This window comes from Manacus candei, unplaced genomic scaffold, assembly GCF_025592945.1.
Source record: "Manacus candei isolate 608988 ecotype Guabito, Panama unplaced genomic scaffold, ASM2559294v1 h1tg000005l, whole genome shotgun sequence".
Classification (NCBI taxonomy): Eukaryota; Metazoa; Chordata; class Aves; order Passeriformes; family Pipridae; genus Manacus; species Manacus candei.
In genome coordinates this window covers 16,940,753-16,961,393 of record NW_026138053.1, presented here as the reverse complement: position 1 = coordinate 16,961,393, position 20,641 = coordinate 16,940,753, and the positions used below count along the sequence as shown (strand labels likewise).

Genomic DNA, 20,641 nt, shown 5'->3' with positions numbered 1-20,641 from the left:
TGTGCATATAAAGGGAGGTACTGTTTTAATCATTTGCATTAAGTAACATATTTAATAATGATAAACATTCTAGGGGCCTTTAGTTTCTGAAGATGTTGACTATTACAATATTATAGCTGTCCTTTAAATTTTAAACAATTTTAAATATTAAATCATTCAAAAATATGTTAAAAAGAGGTTAAAACCATGCCCATCGGAATACAGAAAGGTATGGGCTAACTAAGGAGCTAATAAAATGATAGTTCTGAAAATTTCCTGCTATGTCATTCTTTTGCCACAAAGATTATTAGCCATTCAGAAAGAAAGATGAAACTTTGATTTGAGTCATGACAAAGAATAACTATTTTAAGGCAAAATAATTCCTAGTCTAGCAGTTCCTCCTCGCTAGTTTCCTCCATCCTTGCTTTTTGCAGTTGCATATGCAATTGCCTCTGCTCTTTCAATCCCTATAGAGGAAGAAGAGAACGGGAGGGATGTGGTAGAATGCAACTATTTTTTGGAAGAGTCAGTAAGGTTGGATGAAGACATAATTAGCAAATTAAAATTAGCGCTTAAAATCAGGATTAGCAGATTAACTGGAGAAACTCAAAAATAACCCTACATTTTTCTTGAAGTCAGCATGGACATAAGAATATAACTTTAACAGAATATGATAGAATGAGTTAAAATTACTATTCTCTAAGGGTTTTTGTCACATGTGGAAGGATGAGAAAGGAAGGTAGTGGTAGTGATCCTCTGCCAAAATGTTTTGCTGAAATCTTCTATGCTGACGTGACAAGTTAGTGCTTCAATTCCAGCTGAGACCCACTAAGAAGAAAGATGTATTTGGACTCAAAAAAGAAATTGTGCAGCTATCTGTAGTCATTTTAGAGGCTGAATCTTAACATTCAGTACTGAGAACAGCAGCATTTCAGTCTTTTTTTAACATCAGTGTACATTTCTGTACACTATTCTTGTAATTGCTGGGGGTTTAAATTTAGTCTGAAGTATTATTTAAATTAGAAGCTTGTAATCTTTGCTTTTGGGATGGGTTTCTTCTTTCTCTTTTACTGTAGAGCCACCATGGATTCATTTATACCAATGTTCAGTTATCTGAATCTTTAGCTAAAAATTTGCCTGTTGAAGTTAGAAGTTTAAGCCAAGTGCTGTGCCATATACATTTTTAATGAATCACAGAATCATAGAATATCCTGAGTTGGAAGGAACTCACAAGGATCATTGAGTTCAACTCCTGGCCCTGCACAGGACAGCCCCAAGAATCACACTCTATGCCTGAGAGCATTGTCCAAATGCCTTTTGAACTCTGTCAGGCTTGATTCTGTGACCACTTCTCTGGGGAGACTATTCCAGTGCCCAGCTACCGTCTGGGTGAAGAAGCTTTTCCTGATATCCAGCCTAAACCTCCCCTGTTGTTTCCTTGGGTCCTGTCACTGGTCATCATAGAGAAGACATTGGTACCTGCCCCTTTATTTCCCCTTGTGAGAAAGCTGTAGACTGCAAGGAGGTCTCCCATCAGTCTCCTCTTCTCTAGGCTTCTCTAAGCCAAGTGACCTCTGTCCTTCAAAGTCTGGCCAAGCAAAACATAATCTAGTTCATTTTTAGTTTGTCTGCTGTTTTTCTGCTCTCTACACAGCATTCTTTTTGTTTTCATTAACAAGGCTTTATCCATCCCTTAGTTACTGCTGCTACAATTTCTAAAGTATTGTGCTGTTTCCTGAAACCTGCCTCCTGCTCGAGAGTCTTCTGGTTTTGTCTTAAATATTCTATTTTTCTCATTCATGGTAGCACAGAGTGATATTTGGTGATTCCACAGGTCTTCTTGTTTAGTATTTCTGTGTTATGAACCTTGCTGTATCTTCGGACCACAATAGGCACTGAAGAAACACATAACACAGTGTGTCTTATTCTGTGTGCAGGAAATTCCAGAAATTAAGTTATTTAGCCATGACATTAGATTTAACTGTTTAAGACTTAAAACTGTATACAATAGACTTTTTGTATGTCATATATTGCCTAAAAAGAAATACCTGTTGGAATTCACAGCTCTGAGTGTCAGAAGCACTAATATTGTATCCATGAATCATAAAGGCTGTTTTATCTTGGGTAATAATGATTTGATCACAGGAGCTGTGGAGCACTCTTCAGACTCCTCAAACTGAATGGAAATTTAAAAAGTGGAAATAATGAAGCTGTAGATAACTGTAATGAAATCTTGGGCTTCAAAAACCTACTAATTGAATATGACAGTGTTTCTTTTTGGCTTGAACCAATTTATGCAGCGTAACACAACTGCAAAAAAAACAGTTGCACCTCTAAGGTAATTCACTCCCACTGAAAGCAGAGTTCAACCCTGTCAGAACCAGTGCTGTGAACAGTTAGATACATCATATGTTCCTGTTCCCTTAGAGAGTGCACCTAAACCTCTGTGAATTCTCCTGTGTGCACATGAGTCAGAAACAGATATTATTACGTGACATTCTGAACTCCTGACAACCCAATTGTATCTTTTTTAAAAAAACAATAGCTTTTCCAGTCATATTGCTCTAACATATTTGCATGGACCATTCATTTAGAATCCTAAGAAACAAATATTATTCCTGTGAGGAATGTTTCGCACTGACTTTAAAACAATGTTGTATCACTGCGGAGCAAATATTCTTTTTTGTTTCTAATTGCATTTTTTTTAATTTGTAATACAAGATGTAACAAAATTAAATTTTTGGCTATTTCCTTTTCTGGTTTTGTGTTCTTAATATTAAACTCCATTTTCTAGGTAGTTCTCCCATCTTTGTTCTGATTCTGGCAGTCTGACTATTGCTAAAGCAGAAATATGTTATAGTACACTGGGAAATTTTAAATGCATGTGTTCTAGTCAGTTGGACATGACTGCTTTGATGTAACTTTCCTATGATGACCTAAAACTTTAGAGTGAGTAGGCATAATGGATGTCCAGAGTTCAGGCAGGTCACCACTGAAAGAAGGAAAGGGCTGATTGGTGTTTTAAGAGCATTATAAATGACTACCAAATTTGCTGATTTTGTATATTCAACACACGTAATACTCTTTGGTAAGTTTACCTACTGCACTAAAGCAAAGAGGCATGTTTTTAGTAGTGGTGTCAGAAAAATCATCTGATTCAGCTTTAAAAGCAAGAAAAATTTTATCTAAAGTATTTTCCAGATCTGGAGTGGGGGTGGGAGTGTGTGTTTTATATGAGAATATAATTTGAAGTTGCCTACTGCTCATTCCCAAATATAAGTGCTAATCCAAGATTTTATGGCATTGTACTCAGTTAGTATGGACATCAGTATATGTTAAAAACAAGGTACTGAATTCAAGCCAGCCTTAAACATCAGGTGCATATAAATGCTTGAGAAGCAAATTATGTGATTGTGTCTTAGAATAATAAAATTATGCTGTCTAGAAACTGTATTATTATTAACTGCCAAATTATGAGATCTTCATTTACACTGCTGAGCCCTTGCTCACTGAAGTGGATCATTTGATATCAGTGGGACTAATCTGTAAATGCTTGTTTATGAAAGGCTGTCACAACATTCCTCAAACTTTTACATGTGTCTTTTGAAATTAATGTCTTCTGTGTTTTCAAAGACATAATGTAAGAAAGGCTGGTTTGTAAGTACTTACTAGAAAAAAATAGAAATTCCTAAATAACATTTAAAAAAAAAAAGAAATTAGTGAGAAACTGGTACATGGCACCTAGTAAAAGAATTTTGAATTGTATCCATTGAAATATGTTTGTAGCTTAAATGTTTGATAAATAATAGGGATCTTTTTATTCTTTGCCAGCTTTAAGGATTTGTCACTCCACATTTAAGTGCTGTTGGTGTGAACAATACAACAGTTTTTTATAAGTATTTTATAACAAGTTAATAACTAGCAGAGTCTTTATGCAGATATTTTCCTATAGGCTTCTATCGTCTTCAGAACTCCACACGTCATACCAATGCAATAATTTTTAAGCATTGTGCTGTAAATGAGTATAACAAGACAAAACCTGATGTATAAGACTCTCAATTAAAGCTCAATGAAATCTTTAAAAGCACAGAGTTTATGAGATTAAATCCTTGCAGTAATACTTGTTAATAAAGGGTTTAGATTTTGATACTAGGCATTAATCTGTTTTCATGTAAAAACACTCATACACTTGTGTACAGAATAGGATTCCTTCAAATAGGCTGAGCGAGCACTCAAAGATAGACTGATAGTGCCCTGACAGCAATATGATTTAACCTGCAGATTCCTTCAGATGAGGAACCATCCCTCACATATCTGTAAGCATGTGAAGTTCAAGAGTGCAAGTGCAGAAAGGCCATTCATCTGTGTGCATGCTCCCTTAAGAAGGTAACTGCAGCAGAATGGGTAGAGCTTTTACTGACTGATCAAATTTGCTGTACAGCTTCTGTAGAATAGAGAAGGAAACCCAAAGCAAAATGCCCCTGAAGGCAGATGGTGTGAGTGAGGTGTCCTCAGTATCCTCTCATACACTGCTGTTGAGCTGCACTACCAGCTCATGTTGACACGGCCAAAACAATTCCCATTATACGTCACATTTAGTAATTGCTACTGACCCACTGAATGTTTAGTGTCCATCAGACTAAAAAGTAATGTTTAACATAAATGGGACAGAAACCAAAAAATGTAATAGGTTCCAGGCAAAACTATTTAGAATCAACCTTTTAGATATCAACACCAGAGAAGTGGCCAACTTCCAGCATTGAGAGGTAAAAGGAAAACCAACATAAAAAAAAAAAAAAGTAGAGCAAAGCAAACAGTTTTTCCATTTCAGAGACACCTAATAAAAAACCCAGGATGTTTTATGAAAGTTCTCTATTTGGCTTGAGTTTTTTGCTTTCTTCTTTTTTATCTCAAAAAATGGTGATTTGGTGCTTATTAATTTTTTTATAGTATTTCCAAACTTATGCTCAAGGAAAAAAAGTAAATATTTCCAGTTTCCCATCCTCATTTTTAAAAGCAGGAGTGGGACAGAAAAAGAAAGCAAAGCTCTGGTAATTCATCAGAATTCAAGTTCATTTTCAAGGAGTATTCCCAGGAAACAAAGGAATGGTCATTTAACTAAACTTTTATAATTACATTAAATGCAATTACATGTAAAATTAACAGCCTGGACTCAAAAAATGCTGTGTGTTGCATCAGCTCCAGCAAATTTAACAGATAGGATTTATTATCACCTCATTTATTATTGTGTGTAATACATTTCAGTTTTAAACACATTTAAACCTGTAAATGAGGTTTCAAAGATACATGAAAATGTAAGAGGTTTGCAGATCTTTTATCAAGCAAGGAAGATGTCCTTGGTCACACGTGTGTATGTGTGCTATGTACACTTGCTATTATATAGGCATTGTAATAAAATCTAATCTCTCAGCCAAGAATCACAGTTAACTTTGGTCTGGTTTGAAGGTTAAAAATTATAATTGGTATCTCAAACTATTTCTTAACCAAGCTAAATTTATGCTCCTTTAAGCATTGTATTTCAAAAAATCAAGAAGACATTGATTTCTATGGAAACTTTGACCTGTACAGAATTCCACTTTCATTTATTGCTTTTACAGTGCTTCACTCTGGCAGGTTCTAAATATCTTTCTCTAGCTATATTATGCAATGGGCCCTGGTTATGGAATATTATATTAAAGGCCCTTGGAACTCCTTGATCCCTCAAATCTTTACAGGAAGATTAAATGAATTCTGCAGCAGGTTTTTCTAGGTTCTATAGTAATAATATTCATGCTGTCTAGACTTTTGTTCTTTGGAGTCCATAGCTGTACTGTCACAGAACTAATTAGAGAAAGTTGGCACATATACACAGGTTAGGATTTTTTCTCATTTACTGAAAAATTCACTTTGTACTTCTTAGGCTTTAGCCATAACATGAAATAAAAGATATTGATTTTGTTCTTCTGAGTTGATATAGTGCATAGCACTGCTCTTGTTTTGCTTTTATCACCATTTACTTAGACATCTCTAGGATCTAATTATCCTTATAAGCATATAAGAGGTATTCCTTTTATCCAGATCATGAATCAGAAAGATGGTATTTTGCTAACACTAACCCTCCCACTCTAGTTGCAGAAAGTCTTTTTGAACCTCTAATATAAGTTAGACATTTAAGGAATTGCTGTGAGTTTGGGTTTTTTTTCCGAAGGTCAAGAAGCTTTCTCCTAATTAAATATTTTTCAAAAATCTCATTATTTTACTATAAGAAACTACAACTTGTGTACTGAGTTCTGGTCACATTGTTAAGTATCATCTTAGTTGTTCAACTGTCAAGATCACTTGTTCTTAGAAATTATTTTTTTAAAATTTTGAATAATTTTTGAAGTTTGTTTCTGTGGAGAAATGCTGCAGAACTTCTCAAGTAACACTTACTTGCTATTTCCTGGACAAAGATCACTTTCACCTGGCAGCGTTATTGTTTCATTAAGATTCTTGTAAAAGAGATATCTCCAAAATCTGTCTCTGAACTGTTTGAGTTTCTTGTGGAACTAGACCATAAAATTTTACATACTGGAAGAAAACGTTAATTTCAGCACTGATTCCTTCATATAGTTGCCTTACAACCATGTAAGGATTCATGCTTTTGCCTTTTTAAGAATGTGGCAGCTGATAATAGAGATGTCTTTTCTTGATGATAGAAACTTTTAGGTAATAAATAGGGTATAAATGGACTACTTTATGGTAGTATTCTCTAATGTACCACATTTAGAAAGCATTAATAAGACTTCATAGTTAGAAGGAAAAGGGAACGCTTCAAGAAGACAGATAATATCTAGGACATATTATGAAGTCAATTAAGGTAATAAGCAGCCATTAGCATTTATTGCTATAATGATAAAATAATTCATTCCTTACTACTCAGACCCTTGATGATTTACATCATTGACAAAATCTGACACCATATCTAACTGGAGATTCTCCTTGTTCCTATTTCTACTGTGAATCTAAGAAAGGCTCCAAAAGCCTGGAATCAGATGTAGCAATTATTACCATAAGGCTAACTAAAGCAATAATTACATGAAGACATAGACAAAACTGGAAAGAGAATTTGTTAGTTTACTGCTTTCCTGCAAATTGAGTCTCAATTTTCTTTTTTTTTCTTATTCAACACTGTATTTTTTCAGTGTTGCAAACTGTTTTCATATAAAGAGGCTATGTTTCCCGTGTAGATGGCCCACCTTGTGCGTCACTGCTTTGTGTTTTTCAGCAAATCGTGGAAATGTCCGTGCACATAAATTTGTTATTCCAGAATGTCACTGTGGAATGTCTGTGAGAGTCACAGAGGAATTTTCAGTGTGTGAATTCACCACACACTTCTCATTTTTAACTGTGCAATGTCTTGTTGTAGAACAGCTAATGCGTGTGAATGTCTGTGCAGTTGTTCCACTCAGCAGGTGTTCTACTGGTTTGAGCATATTCTCCTTGTAGCTCTCTAGCCTTATTCTCTGCTTTTGCTGTTGCATGCAACAAAGAAGTGAATGTTTCCTCAGATCTAAATAACTCCTTTTAATAGTCTCTGGCAGATTTTTTCATATAACCACGAGGGCTGATTCAAAAGTCTCTGATTTTAATTGTGAGCACATTCCCAAAATAGGAATTAAAATGTTCATAGACTTTAGCCAATTTTATTCCGTATTGCGATGAATTACTCAACTATACATTGACTTTGTGAGTTGTTTGTTGGCTTTGACCACTTAATGTCTATTTCAGTAAAGAATTTAAGATCCAAACTAAATATTAAGACTTAAAATTGATATGCTTTGCTTTGAAGTGGTTCTTATATATCTAATGTTAGCTACCTTGCTGGATGTTCCCCTCCACCTCTGGATAACTAAGGCAGACATGTAGCTCTCATCTTTCTCATCCCTAATATGCAAATAACATTAAGTATCTGACAAACACTTTAAAATGTCAGATTGTAAGTGTCATTTTGTAAGTGTTATCCAGGATAAAAAACCCCAATGTTACAAGGCAGCAGATTATTCTACTTAAGGGCTAAATAGGCTTTTAGCCCTTTCGGGGGCAAGTTAAGCATTCACATTATTACAAGTATTAATATGAAAAAATGGCTGTGTATATCTGCCTGATACCTCAGCACAAGTTCTGTGCCTCTGCCTTCTACTATCATCCTGCTCATCTCTTGATGCCAAAGCATAGTGGAAGAGTGGCTCAGCAGAGACATAAAAGTCTTTACTTCTATAATATGCTAGAAATTGTTTATCAACTTTGTGAAATTGCCTGAGCAGTCTTTGCCAGCAGATATGGTCATGACAAGTTCATAGAGAAGGAAAAAGAACTAATCTATATAGACAGTTGCCTTTCATACTTTTTTTTTTCTCTGTGCACTTTTCAGAATACTTCAAGGATGCTTTGTGCATTTTAAACCGTTCTGTCTCCTTCCCTTTGCTCTCCCTCTCTTGCTTTCATCATCCTATCCTGCATGCACATATGCATATGTTTAGATACCTCAGTGTTGTTTTAGAGAGCAACTGTTGGAATTCTTAATAACTCATGACTCTATTTATCCATAATTTATTTAAAGTTCTCGAGACTTGTGCAGGTAGATCATTAAATGCCCAATTTATTACTCCAGGTCATGAAATATGACCAGATAATGTGTAGTTTATTTGCAAAAAACTTCAAAAAATTCTGTCAAGCAGTTAAAATCAAAGAATGTGTTTGTGAAGACTGAAGTCATTATATGGAAAATTTTCAGAGAGAAAGAGTGTAGATTTGTCCAACAAATACCTTAGAATAACTAAATCACAATAATGAAATCTGCAATAATGAGTGTGGAATTTCATGTGCTGAGATGATTGACCTGATCTGAAAGGAAAGCTCTTCTCTGAGTAATGAAAGAGGACTGCCAATACTTCACAGAACAAAAAACTCAAAGAAGCCATTTAATTAGCAAAGACAGAAAAATAAAAACAAAAAAATAGAAAAAGAAAAATATTAATTTACTGGAAATATTTTTATAGCAGATGTTGAAGGAAAAGCAGGGAAATTAACATTTGGGTTGCCAAATGTAAAATCAATTGGTTCCTCAGTAAAACTCTCGCACATGAATAGCCAGTAGCAATTTATGTATTCTGTGCAAGACTTCTGAGGGCCTCCCTCTATGTGGACCCATGACAGGCGGGGCTGGGAAGTACAGTCAATGGATCAGGAACAGCTTTAACCAATTTAGGGACATCCAAGCCAAGTGGTAACAGCATACTGAGTGCTTCTTACAAACACACAATCCAACAAAGCTCAGTGCCAAAATTCCATGGCATTCAAGATCAGCACAAAGCCAGCTCCAGAGTACTGGCTACATTCCCTGACCCAGGCTCTCTTAGGCTGTCACACTGAGCAGTAGTTCCAGGAGCCGTTTGGGCACTGCTCGCACTGGTTGGCACAGTGTACACGTGATGATCTGATGGGCATCGCGGAAAGCTGTGGATGTTCCAGGGCACAGAGCAAGACAATAACTTGAACTCAGAGTGAGGACAGAGGTTCTACACATCCACCTCTAATGGCTGCTCAAAAGAGTTACCTCTTTTGTCTTTCAGTTGCTAATTCTCTCTAATTTTTTCCTCCACTTCATTTTAATTTGACTGGTGAAAGAGGAAGGGCGACCACTTTGGAAACACTTTGTTGGAGATGGGGGATGCGTAGCCCAGGCTGACAAGGACTGTATGAAACCTCTCAAAGCACTCAGACTCTTGAGGGAGTCATGTAAAAAATCAAAGGGGGATTTCTCTGTATGCATAGCAGGTTTTGTAAGAAGATATCCAAATCAGCAAGTGTTAGAGAGCTAAGGAAAAGAGACAGTCCAGAACTGCTCTCAGAGAAACAAACTGTGGCATTTGCATTTATTTCTGGAAGCTTAAAAAAAATATTCCAAATCTAAGTTAACCTGAGACATGCATGATTCTATAAAGTAAAATGAGTTGAGAATATTGTAAAGTGCAGATTTGTAATATATAACCATTATGTGCTATGAAACTATTTCCTACTATATGATTAAAAAGATAGTAAAAATATTGTAGAACTAGGAGAATTGCAGATACTTTTTCTTTTTTTGTCAGTTTGTGGAAATTTCTTTCTGTGCTTATTTCTTTGGGTTTTTTTCTCTTTTTGAAAGGAAGTAGTGTTACCATTATTCTTTATTATTTTGAAATGTTCTCCAGTTTTCTAAGTTTGTTAAAGGTTACTGTTATCATAGATGTAAAGCAATTTTGGAAATACTGAGAGAACTGTGAATTTTCACAGCTGTAGATTTCCATCACTTATGATATCTTTAAAGACAAAACAGCTACAGGTGTACTAACAAATTTAATAATTTGGCCCTATTTTGAGTAAAACCAAAATAAAATTACATTAGAAGTATATAAAAGCTTAAAAATCCCCCCCCCCTTCTGGGGAAATAGTGAGAGATTAAAATTAATGGGTTTTGACCAAGAACATCTGCCAATTTTCAGCAAGCTTATTTTTATGAGAGCATAAGAAGCTCCTGGATGAGGAAATTTATAGTGGAAATGTTGGCAGGAATTTACCTAACACTGTTTAAATAGTACCACTATGTTAAGAAATACACTGGATACCAGACAGCTTTCTGTGGAAAATGATAAACATACAAGGTCTCTGCAGGGGATCTCAGCAGAGCCATTTTTTATATCCAGAATAGTGGATCCCTTTACTGTGATGTTTTTATGCGTGATATATGGCAATAGAGGCGAAAATAACATTTGTTAGCAGTTAAAGGTTTTTTTTAACACATTCTACAGTGTGTATTTACACAGTGCTTACTTAATTATTTTTTGGTCCAATAACTGTGTCTCTGGTACAGACTTTTTTATTTTATTTTATTGTCTCCTTCTTTGAGAGTACTGATGTGATGCAAACTCTCAGAATTATACTGTTGATCACTTGCATGCTGAGCTGCATGCTGGTAGTAGGAAGTGCCCTGAATTAAATCTTAGGAATTTAGACTGGTTTCCAGAAAAGAAGTAAACAAACAGCAGGAAAATGACAGAGCAGGAGTTACACCTTCCCACTAGGCATCATTTTAAGCCAGAATTTTACACCTAGTCCATTCCACATTAATTTGCATTGTTTTTCCATGTGAACAATGTTTAAGATGTTTTCCATAATAGCAGCCGAAATTAAGTATGATATTTATAACCACAGATGGTATTAACTAAGTGTTATGTGCCTAGTTTTTTTCTGAACACAAACTCTGTACCTCTGATGAATTGTAGACTATCTTTGTTTTTATTATTTAATCTGGATATGCTTTCCTGCAGGGTGAGATCCAACAGCTGTTGATTATAGCTGATCCCAGAGCTGCATTTGACTATTGTGAGCATTATAGCCCAGACTGTGATTCCCCAGTGCCCAATGCTGCTCAGGCTCAAGATCCTCAAGTTGATGAGGTGAGTAGTCAGTCACGTATTACTAGACTTATTGCACGTTAGCGGTTGTGCTGGAGACAAGTTGCAAAGGAGCACTTCCAGATAAATGATATGCATTGTTCTAGAAGTGAAGGAAACAGGTTGCAGGAGTGCATTCATTTTTGCTGTCCACTCATTTATGTCAGGCATTTGAAGGAACCTCTCACACCGGTGGTATTTGAAGAACCATCATTCTCAGTGAAGTGAAACTGTAATTCTTTTTAAAAATTATAGCAGTATGAGTTTGTTTACTTGTATCTATTTGTCTTCTGTGTATGTTTATGATTTCAGTGATGCAGAGTATTAACAATGCCACATTTGTAAGGAGCTTTGGATATTCTACAATTGTAAACATCTTCTGTTAGAAATGCCATGTGTTTTAGTGAGATGTGTGCACAAATGCATGTGCACACAAAATTATTTCAGCCAGTTCCACTCTTAGCAGGTTAACCAACAGGCACAAAACTGAGTAGAAACATGAAAGGTATTAATAGAAACTGTTTGTCACTGTAGACAGTTTTAACAGCCATGAACTGAGTAATTCACTGAGGTCAAGATAGTTCCTCAGACTAGACCTCTAAGCATCAGCAGTTGTATGTGTTGCTGTACACAGATTCTAAGTACTTGCATTAAATAGTGTAAAGTGAAAAGCATTTGCAAAATGTAACTAGTTGTAATTAAACTGGGCTCTGGACAGCTAGTATGCAGTCAGCAGTGTGTGATCTGAGTGGTTATTACTACTGATTGCTCAAGAGATCATTAAAAACTTGCTGAATTGTTCTTGGATGCATGCTTTGAGCCTCTTTCAGGACTGAACTTTTTCTAAATACATGATAATTTTATTTGTTGTCACTATTTATTCTATCTGACTGAAAATTATGTCAGCAAGAGACAGAGGCCCATAGGGCCCAGAACTTATTTCAAAGGGACTCCCTCCCACATCCATTGCATCAGAGTTGTTCAAGATGTGTCAAGTCAATCACAAATAGGCAGAGGCCTTTACACTGCTTTACAATGTATGGAGCCTGATGTCTTCATGGGGACTCCATAGGACTTCTATCTGTGTGCCTGGCTACCTAGATCTCCATATTCCAAAACAGAACAGATTGAAAGCATGTTGTTGATAATTTATGCAAACAAACAAAAAGCAAAATATGTTTTTTTCTCATTAGTGCATTTCAAAGAAAATTTAAATTTTGCTTGGGAACTTTCCCAGGCTTTGCTGCTATTTGACTTAGCACTCTGATTCTTTCTCTTTCCTGTGTGAAGACCTCGAAGCTCTGTGGGAGCAGTTCAGGTTCGAATAGATGTCAGTACCCTTCCCATAGAGAATGCTTCTGTCCCTCTGTGTTTGGTTCCCACTTCTTCAGAACTCTCATTCAGCATGCAAATGAGAAAACACTAGATAAATAGTAATATCAACACAGTTTACTCTGTTGTTTATTATGATTTATTTCCATCTTCAAGGCATGTTTTTATTGAAGTATGTATCAACTTTCCTTGTTCTTGCTTGTGAATAGCCACATATGAATCTCTGTAACTTGTCAAGTACAGACTTATGACTCAGCAGTTGTCACTACACAAAAAAGTGTTCCCTAGAAGTTCAGTAATCATTTTTTCATGTTGAATGTATAATTAGGTTTCAAGAATCAAGTATGGGTCTGAACTGTGCTTCAGAACTATCAAGATTACTTTTCTTAAGGAAGACACGCATCCATGCTTTTCTTATAAATACCTTGTGAACAGTCTGGACTTTTGTCTTGTTTTCGACCCCCTTTCTACTATAAATGGAAATGTATTAAATTCCTTTCCAGTTCAATCACATATGCTTGGCCAGCTCACAGAAATTAGAGCTGAGAAAGACCTAACCAGTCTTCATTGTCCTTGATTGCTGGGCAGTATATTTTCTTGAGTGTCATCAGGTCTAGTTTTCAAAGGACCCAACTATCAGACTTTCAGATCTTCTCTTGGAAGATTATTCTGCAACCCAGTGAATCACACCATCTGACTTCTGCTGAAGAAATTACTCCACAAAGGAATTTGGCTTCATTTATTTTGGATCTGTCCCAAACTAATGGATTACTTGAAGACATAAAATGTTTTCGTTTAATGAAATGAGCTTGGTAAAGTAAAGGTGCAAATGGCTCCCAAATATATTGACTTGGAGGCTTCAGGCATCCTTTCAGAACATGTTAATTAGTGTTCTTTCAGGTGTTTGACTGAGCAGAAATACTAGTTTTCTGAAAAATATGGAAAGATAATTATGTCATCTTTAGAACTGCAGTTAGCTAACTTAGCAGATATTTAAAGTAGTGATCTTCCTAACTCTCTTTCTATGGATATATAGACTTTTTATTTAAGGAATTAACATAATGAAGAACCTTAAGAGTCTTATTCTTCTTTTGACACAGACTGTCTTTGGAAACTGAACATTTTGTTCTTATCTCCTTTTATCTCCTTTCTTTTATCACTTTTATGAACAATATAAGGACTATATGGTAGAAGAGGCCATCCAATTCTTTTAACTTTTATTCTACCCTAAGATTGACATTTTCTATCATTTATTTATTTATATTATTGCAGCTGATTTTCAAAACTCTCATGGTGCTTAGCATCCTTTATTTTATTTAATTTTGTAATGTCTTAGTGAGCCTAGAATGTTTCAAAGTCATCTTTGCCTCTTTAGTTTGCTAAATGATTTAGCATAATCTTTAGGCAGTGGAAAAATTTGGCTTATGACAGTTCTTTGTTATTATTAATTTAATCATGACAGTTCTTTATATTATTAATTCTTTTAATTTGGAAATGTAAAGCAAATATTGCTAAAATCTACATTTTGGAATGGGAGGTTAGGTTTTTAGAGTATGGATAGCAGAAGAATTGGTTTTCAAAGTCAGGTTTCCTTCAGAATATTTAAGTCATTTAACAGTTGAAATATAGGCCTTGCATCCTGCTGACCCTCTGCTTCTAAAATACATCTGATGAAGAAAACAGTTCATCTCTTTAATTGGAATTACATGATGATCTGGTAGTGTAATATAATCACTCTGGTAAAGAAAGCATGAGGTCATAATGGAAACATTTTGTCCCATCAAGAAGCAGCAGGTTTTATTCTTCCTTTCATTTGTAAGAAAACAGTCATATGCAATATTCATTACAAGAACGGCTGTTCAGTAACTATTGCTGGTATTACAATAGCAGAAAGAAGAGCAAGAGGATAAAAATTGCATCACATTTGAATGGTGTGTTACCTGACATCTCTGAGCTAAAATCTCTCACCAAGTTCCACCTATTGAGTCCATCTTTTTGATATTCATGTGAAACCACTGTGAAAGTTAATGCAGTATATATATTTTGCTATAACTGTGAGCACTTGGTGCTAACAACAGAACTTTCTATCCCTGATTTCTCAGATCTGTAACTATTCCATTATATAGCAGTATTAGGGTTTAGGTAGACTTTCATAGGCAGATCTCTGGAGCAGGATGGAATTAACAGTGCATATCTGTGGTAGGTATATTTTACACTTGGCTATGTCAGTGTTCATAGGAGGATCATCAGAATGATCCACAAGCCGAATGCCCCTTTAAATCCCTTTCCAGCTTCTTGATTCTCTGGCTGCATTCCTGGCCAGTAATATCTTTGGTATAGAGCTAAAAAACCAAATTACACTCTCTTCAACTATACTCGTCATCCTGTCACACTTACTTTCTTTCAATGCTTTGATTTCTTGCTAGAGTCAGTAGTCTTGATTAAACTCTGAAAGTGGCAGAAGTTACTTTTCCATTTGCATTAATTAATGTAGAAATTCTAGATACTTTCTCTTATATATTCGAGTCTACTTATTGTCTTTTCTTTGATTAGCAGTTCAGCCATTACAGATTTCTGTGAACTCCCCAAATTCTGTGAACTAATAGCAGGGCCTGGGTTTTGCACTCAGGAATGGTAGCATCCAAAATGTAAAGACACTTTTCTCAAGCTCTGTTGAGGCCTCAAACTGAATAGATCATACCCCTCTCTCTGGTTATCTGATAAAGGTGACCTTGTGGTTGTGTAGCTCCAGAAAAAGAAGGGATATGTGCCACGTATCCAGTCTTGACTGTTGATGGAAGGGTAAGTGTGAGTTGCCAGCTTCACAGCAGGTGACTAAAGCCATTAAACCTGTCCCTGGTATTTGTAAATTTAACTCATTGAACTGACCAGTCCTTTAATAGTTCTGTTGTCTCATCTTAAAAATAGGGAATAGCCTTCATCAGGTGGAGTTGATAAACTCATGCTGTGAGTAAATCATCTTTCTAAAGTGTATCTTTACACCAGTTAGGGATGTAGAGATGCATTCCTCTGTCTGGACAGACTGTGCCTCAGGAAATACACCTGGCCAATTTTGCATCTGTATTTCACTATTTACAACAGGACCCATGCAGTGCAGTACAGTACAAAACATACTCTTAGTCTATTAGCTGGTGTGAAAGATAAGGGTTGCTGATGTTTCAGAAGGGAATGTCTGGAAAGGAAGGATTGCTAAGGATAAGATTTATCTTATAGGAAGTTTAGAACTACTGCATATTTTCACTTTTCTTCCTTGTACCAGGAGGACTGCAAAGTACTGAGATTTAGAAACTACTTGAATATGGTTTCAGTAAGGTGACCACATGTCTGAGCTTGTAAATTCAAAAATTTCATAATACCCCTCAGATACTGTGCTCTTAAAATGGAGGATCTTTACCTGCTTGCTTGGCTGAATCTGAAACCAGTGTGGAAACTGTCATTCCCCACTTCTCGCCCATCCATGTTCTTTCTGTCTGTGTGCCTGAATATCAGTGCAACCACTTGGATCACATTTTGCATATGTCAAGAAAGTTTTCACTGTCTTTAACAGAAATGAGTGAGGCACAACACCCAAAAGTATTTTCTGTGTGATTATGCATGACGTAATAGATCTGTCCACATATTTGCGCTGGTTTGTATGTTTTCTAGTTCTCATTCATAGATGTCTGACTTTTCAAACTATGCCTCTTAGCATAAATATCAATTTATTCACCACTTTCTTTTTTAATACTAACATTTTAATACCGACATTGACACAGATATTTTTCTTTTCTTTTTTTTTCCCCCAGTCAACATTTCTGTTTAGTTTATGGCCTCTGAAGAACTATTTGTAACCTACTGTTGCAATTTTTATTAGTCACATAGTTGGCACAATTCAGCACAGCCATTCAACTTACCATAAGAGAAGCCATACTACTGAGATTTGCAAAACAGTTATAATCCTGAGCAACTCAGAGCTATATTTAAATTGTTAATTGGTCATAGTGACTGCTGGAATGAACACTTAACAGTTTCTGAATAGGTCTACAATGCTTACTAAAAAGGAATCTATGTGTCTGTAAGTTATTAAAACAAACTCCTAACAGTATATTTAAATTTAAATCTGGCTAATGACACAGTAATTCTCTTCAAAATGTTCCTCCACTTACCCCTTAAAATATTGGATATTATTTAACATAGGTAGTGTCTATTGCTTTGGTACAAATAAAAATTGCGTAGCAGAGTGTTTGATTCGTGTGGTTTGGCTGAGGAAGCACTTAGAAATATGTAATGGGTTATCACTGTTAGGGTGGAATAACTGAATATAGAGAGAGATTTTTTTTTCCCATAAATAAACCTAGTTTACATGGACTTCTTTAGAGAAGATAAATGAATCAGATTTTATGCATTTGCATACATTTTTATAATTCTCAAAGACATACCACAATTTCAATGCTATTCAGTAACTATTTTAAAAAGTCTGGTTTTATCCATGTCGTTCCTTCTTTGACTCCTTTATGTGGCTGCATATGGTTTCCCAGAAACTTGCCATTGTGTTTTCTTTTTTGGATGGCACTGGCATTCTTCGTTAGAAACGAGCTGTTTTGAGTTGCATTTCCAGAACTGCACAAGCCGGAAAACATGTTTTTATATATTGACGGAACCATACAAATATATCATCACTGCATGTGAGGCCCTTGGACAATACTACTTATAAGTCAAACATGTTTCTTTGACTTCACTGGGGTTAGCACTGAATAATAATTTGCTGAACAAGAAGAGAGTAATCATATATTACTTACCATGTTTAAGTGTAAAATGCTGTTGGTTTTGAAAAGTATAAATAGTATCAACTTACCTCGGTAATGCCAAAGATACCACTGATGAAAACAAAGCATTGATTAATTATATGAGACAAAGTGTCCATATACTTCCCAAAGAGGATATTCTCCACCTCAAATGATGTTTTGTTATTTAAATGTAGTTTGAAATGCTCTTATTAATGTGCAGTATAGTTTCGAACAAGTACCAAAATATGTTACATCGTTTCTTTATCTTTATTGTATCTCATAACTAACCAATTTATATGTGCATGGGTAGAAATAATCAGAAGGACAATCAAGCAAAAAGCATCTGACTTCTGAAAAAAAAAATCTGTACCTTCTTTTTTAAATAAAGCTCTTATCATAGTAAGCCTCTGAGGAGCCACAGAAGTGAAGTAACAGAAACCCATGGAAACGTATTTTTAAGCAATTAAGGCCTTTCAGTGTTAGTCTTATAATTGCTGAGGAAATCAACTTCTGTGCACTAAAATCATAAGGAAAAAATTTTGTCAAAAAGCATTACCAGATAAAACAGTTAAACCAGTGCTTTGGTCACTTTGGTAGAATATATTTTGGAATATGGAGATCTGTTTTAATTTCATCTGTGATTTCTTCTAAAATGCCAATCTCTTTCTGATGATGATGGCTTCTATGAATCCTCAGACCATTTGGAAGTGTAATGTACTAATTCATCAATCTAATGAAACAAACAGATATTGTCTTCATTTTACAGACAATGATGCTGACTTGTAACAGGAGAGAGGAGATTTCAGAAGTGGCTAATTCACATGAGGCACATTAGAGTATTTCTTCCTAAGCAAGGGAAAGCAAACACTTATCCAGACTCCGGCCACAACTCCACCTTCCTTTGAATCCCTGGACACATAAAGTGAACCGATAGCAACCAGGAGACTGCTTTAATTTACCAGACTAACCAGTTCCTGTAGCTTCAAGTGGGAGATTGTTTGAAGTGGCCCTTTCTTCTCAACTGTGATGAGTAGTCCTTGGTGCACATAATATCAAGACCAGTATCTTCATAGCACAGCCACAAGTACAGCTCAGGAGTTTCTGGCACCCTAAGTTATGCTCACAACATTACACAAGCCAATTCTAAAGCTATTTTCTCTTATAAAAGTTTTGTGTGCCAGATCTTCATTTGATACTAGTTATTACAGATGCAGATCTGTGGAGCAGTCTGCAGAAGTTGAATCTGAAATGAAATTATACCAGTGAGGCATTTGCTCAGACAATGTGTACCGTGGAACCACCCTGGTTTTCAGAACTCTACAACAAACAACAGGAAGATAGCCATGTTTATTTGTGAGTTGTGGCTTCTTTCCTGTATCTGAAATGATTTACCCTATTCATGTCAGATATTGACATCTCTGCTCTTCTAGTCACCTGAAAAAAATACAAATAAAAGAGTACAGGTAGAAAGAGGAATTATTTGAAATTTAAAGACTAAATAAATGTATGATTTCATTAAGATCTCTTGGTGCTCCCAGTAATCAAAATTATAGTTGATTCTTCTTTGCAGTCCAATAAAAGAGAAGTTTTTTCCTGGCACTACTACTTACTTTTTTATTACTTTTGTATTGTGCTTTGAAAGAAATAAGAAATTGTATTTTTTCCCCCCAAATGAATAATTATATTGAATTGTTCATACTAACTTAATTTTGTTAAACTTTACTCCTAAGTAAAGGTTAAGATGCTTTCCAGTATTTCTAATCTAGTATGCTACCACTAACATAGGAATGCCTGATATTTTTCCATTTACAATGTAGTACACACCAGAAGATTTTATCGAATATGACTATGAGTATGGGGATGCAGATTATAAAGAAACTGATTCTGTAACAGAGGGACTCCCACTGTTCGAAGAGACAGTAGCACAAACAGAGGTAACAAAATCTGATCTGTTTGTTGTGTGGTGTCCAGCTGTCCCCTACCACATGGTTTGTCAATTTGTGTCTTCTGTATATAAACCTAATGTTTTCCTTTCACTCATTCCTTTACTCTGTAGCACTTGCTTTCAGTTAGAGATGGAAGGTCTCACGGCTGACAGCATTCATCTCGCATTTGGTTACCCTTCTTTCATTCATGCTATCTCAATTTTCTTTTCATTTTATTTATGTTTTTCCATTCCGTCTTTCATAACGTTTGCAGAAAAAGAAAGCCATGGCCAAAAAGAAGAAGAGGACAGTGGCCGCTAGCTCAAAGGACAAACCCCAAAAGGCCACAACAAAAAAAACTGAAAAATATGCATCCAAGAAGAAGAAAAGTTATCAAGCAGCAACAAAAGACAAACTAGGGGTAAAGGTAGCCAAGAAATAATCAAGATCTTTCCCAGACCAAGACTGGAAGATCTCTGATAATAAGAAAAAATTTACCTAACCCCACTAGATGAATACATCTGGCTAATGCCATAACCTGAATAAAAGTGATACCTCTTGAACTTTTCATACATGATTTTTTAAATCATTTACTTTTCTTTAATACTAGGCAAACGTTGTTGATGGCTTTCAAGAGTACAGCATAGCTGAAAATGACTATGGGCCCCAGACAGAAGCTCCCTCCAGAACTACTGAAGCAAATGAGGTAATAAAGATTCCCGAGAAAATACTTGTTCCACCAGGTGCCAGTGATCAAAAAAGTAGAAACACATTTTAAAAAGATGAATGTCTGTGTAAAAGATACATACTATAACAGCAGTTAATGTGGTTTTATGCCTTCTCAGCCAATGTCAGAAAGTACTGTTTTCTTGGGCAGAACTCCCTTTAGTTCTGTAGAGATCTGCCGAATCTTCAGGTTGCAGGGTTCACGATTCTGGAAATCATTCAGTGATATGTGCTGTGGGAATGTAGGGTTGTTGCATTCAGTGTGGATGTGAATGGAGCTATGTCTAGCATAAACCAGATTAGATACTAGACATAGTCCTCCTGATCTAATAGGAAGTGGGTTCTCTAGTTTTTCCTTTAATTCTAAAGGTGCAGCATAAAAGAGAAAGAGTTGCTGTAACCATAGCAGCATATG

The 20,641-nt window shown here is 35.7% G+C and overlaps 1 protein-coding gene across 4 annotated transcripts in view; it reads left to right on the top strand.

Annotated features, from left to right (window-relative positions):
- Positions 1-20,641, top strand: part of COL11A1 (collagen type XI alpha 1 chain) — a 133,819-nt gene that overhangs the window by 25,119 nt on the left and 88,059 nt on the right. For 2 of the 4 annotated variants that reach the window (XM_051800294.1, XM_051800304.1), the window contains exons 5-8: positions 11,331-11,459; positions 19,393-19,509; positions 19,775-19,921; positions 20,111-20,206. In XM_051800294.1, the coding sequence (XP_051656254.1) occupies positions 11,331-11,459; positions 19,393-19,509; positions 19,775-19,921; positions 20,111-20,206 (489 nt within the window). Of the gene's footprint in view, positions 1-11,330; positions 11,460-18,712; positions 18,929-19,392; positions 19,510-19,774; positions 19,922-20,110; positions 20,207-20,641 lie in introns of those variants that run through there. The other 2 variants (XM_051800322.1, XM_051800312.1) reach the window with 2 other exon arrangements.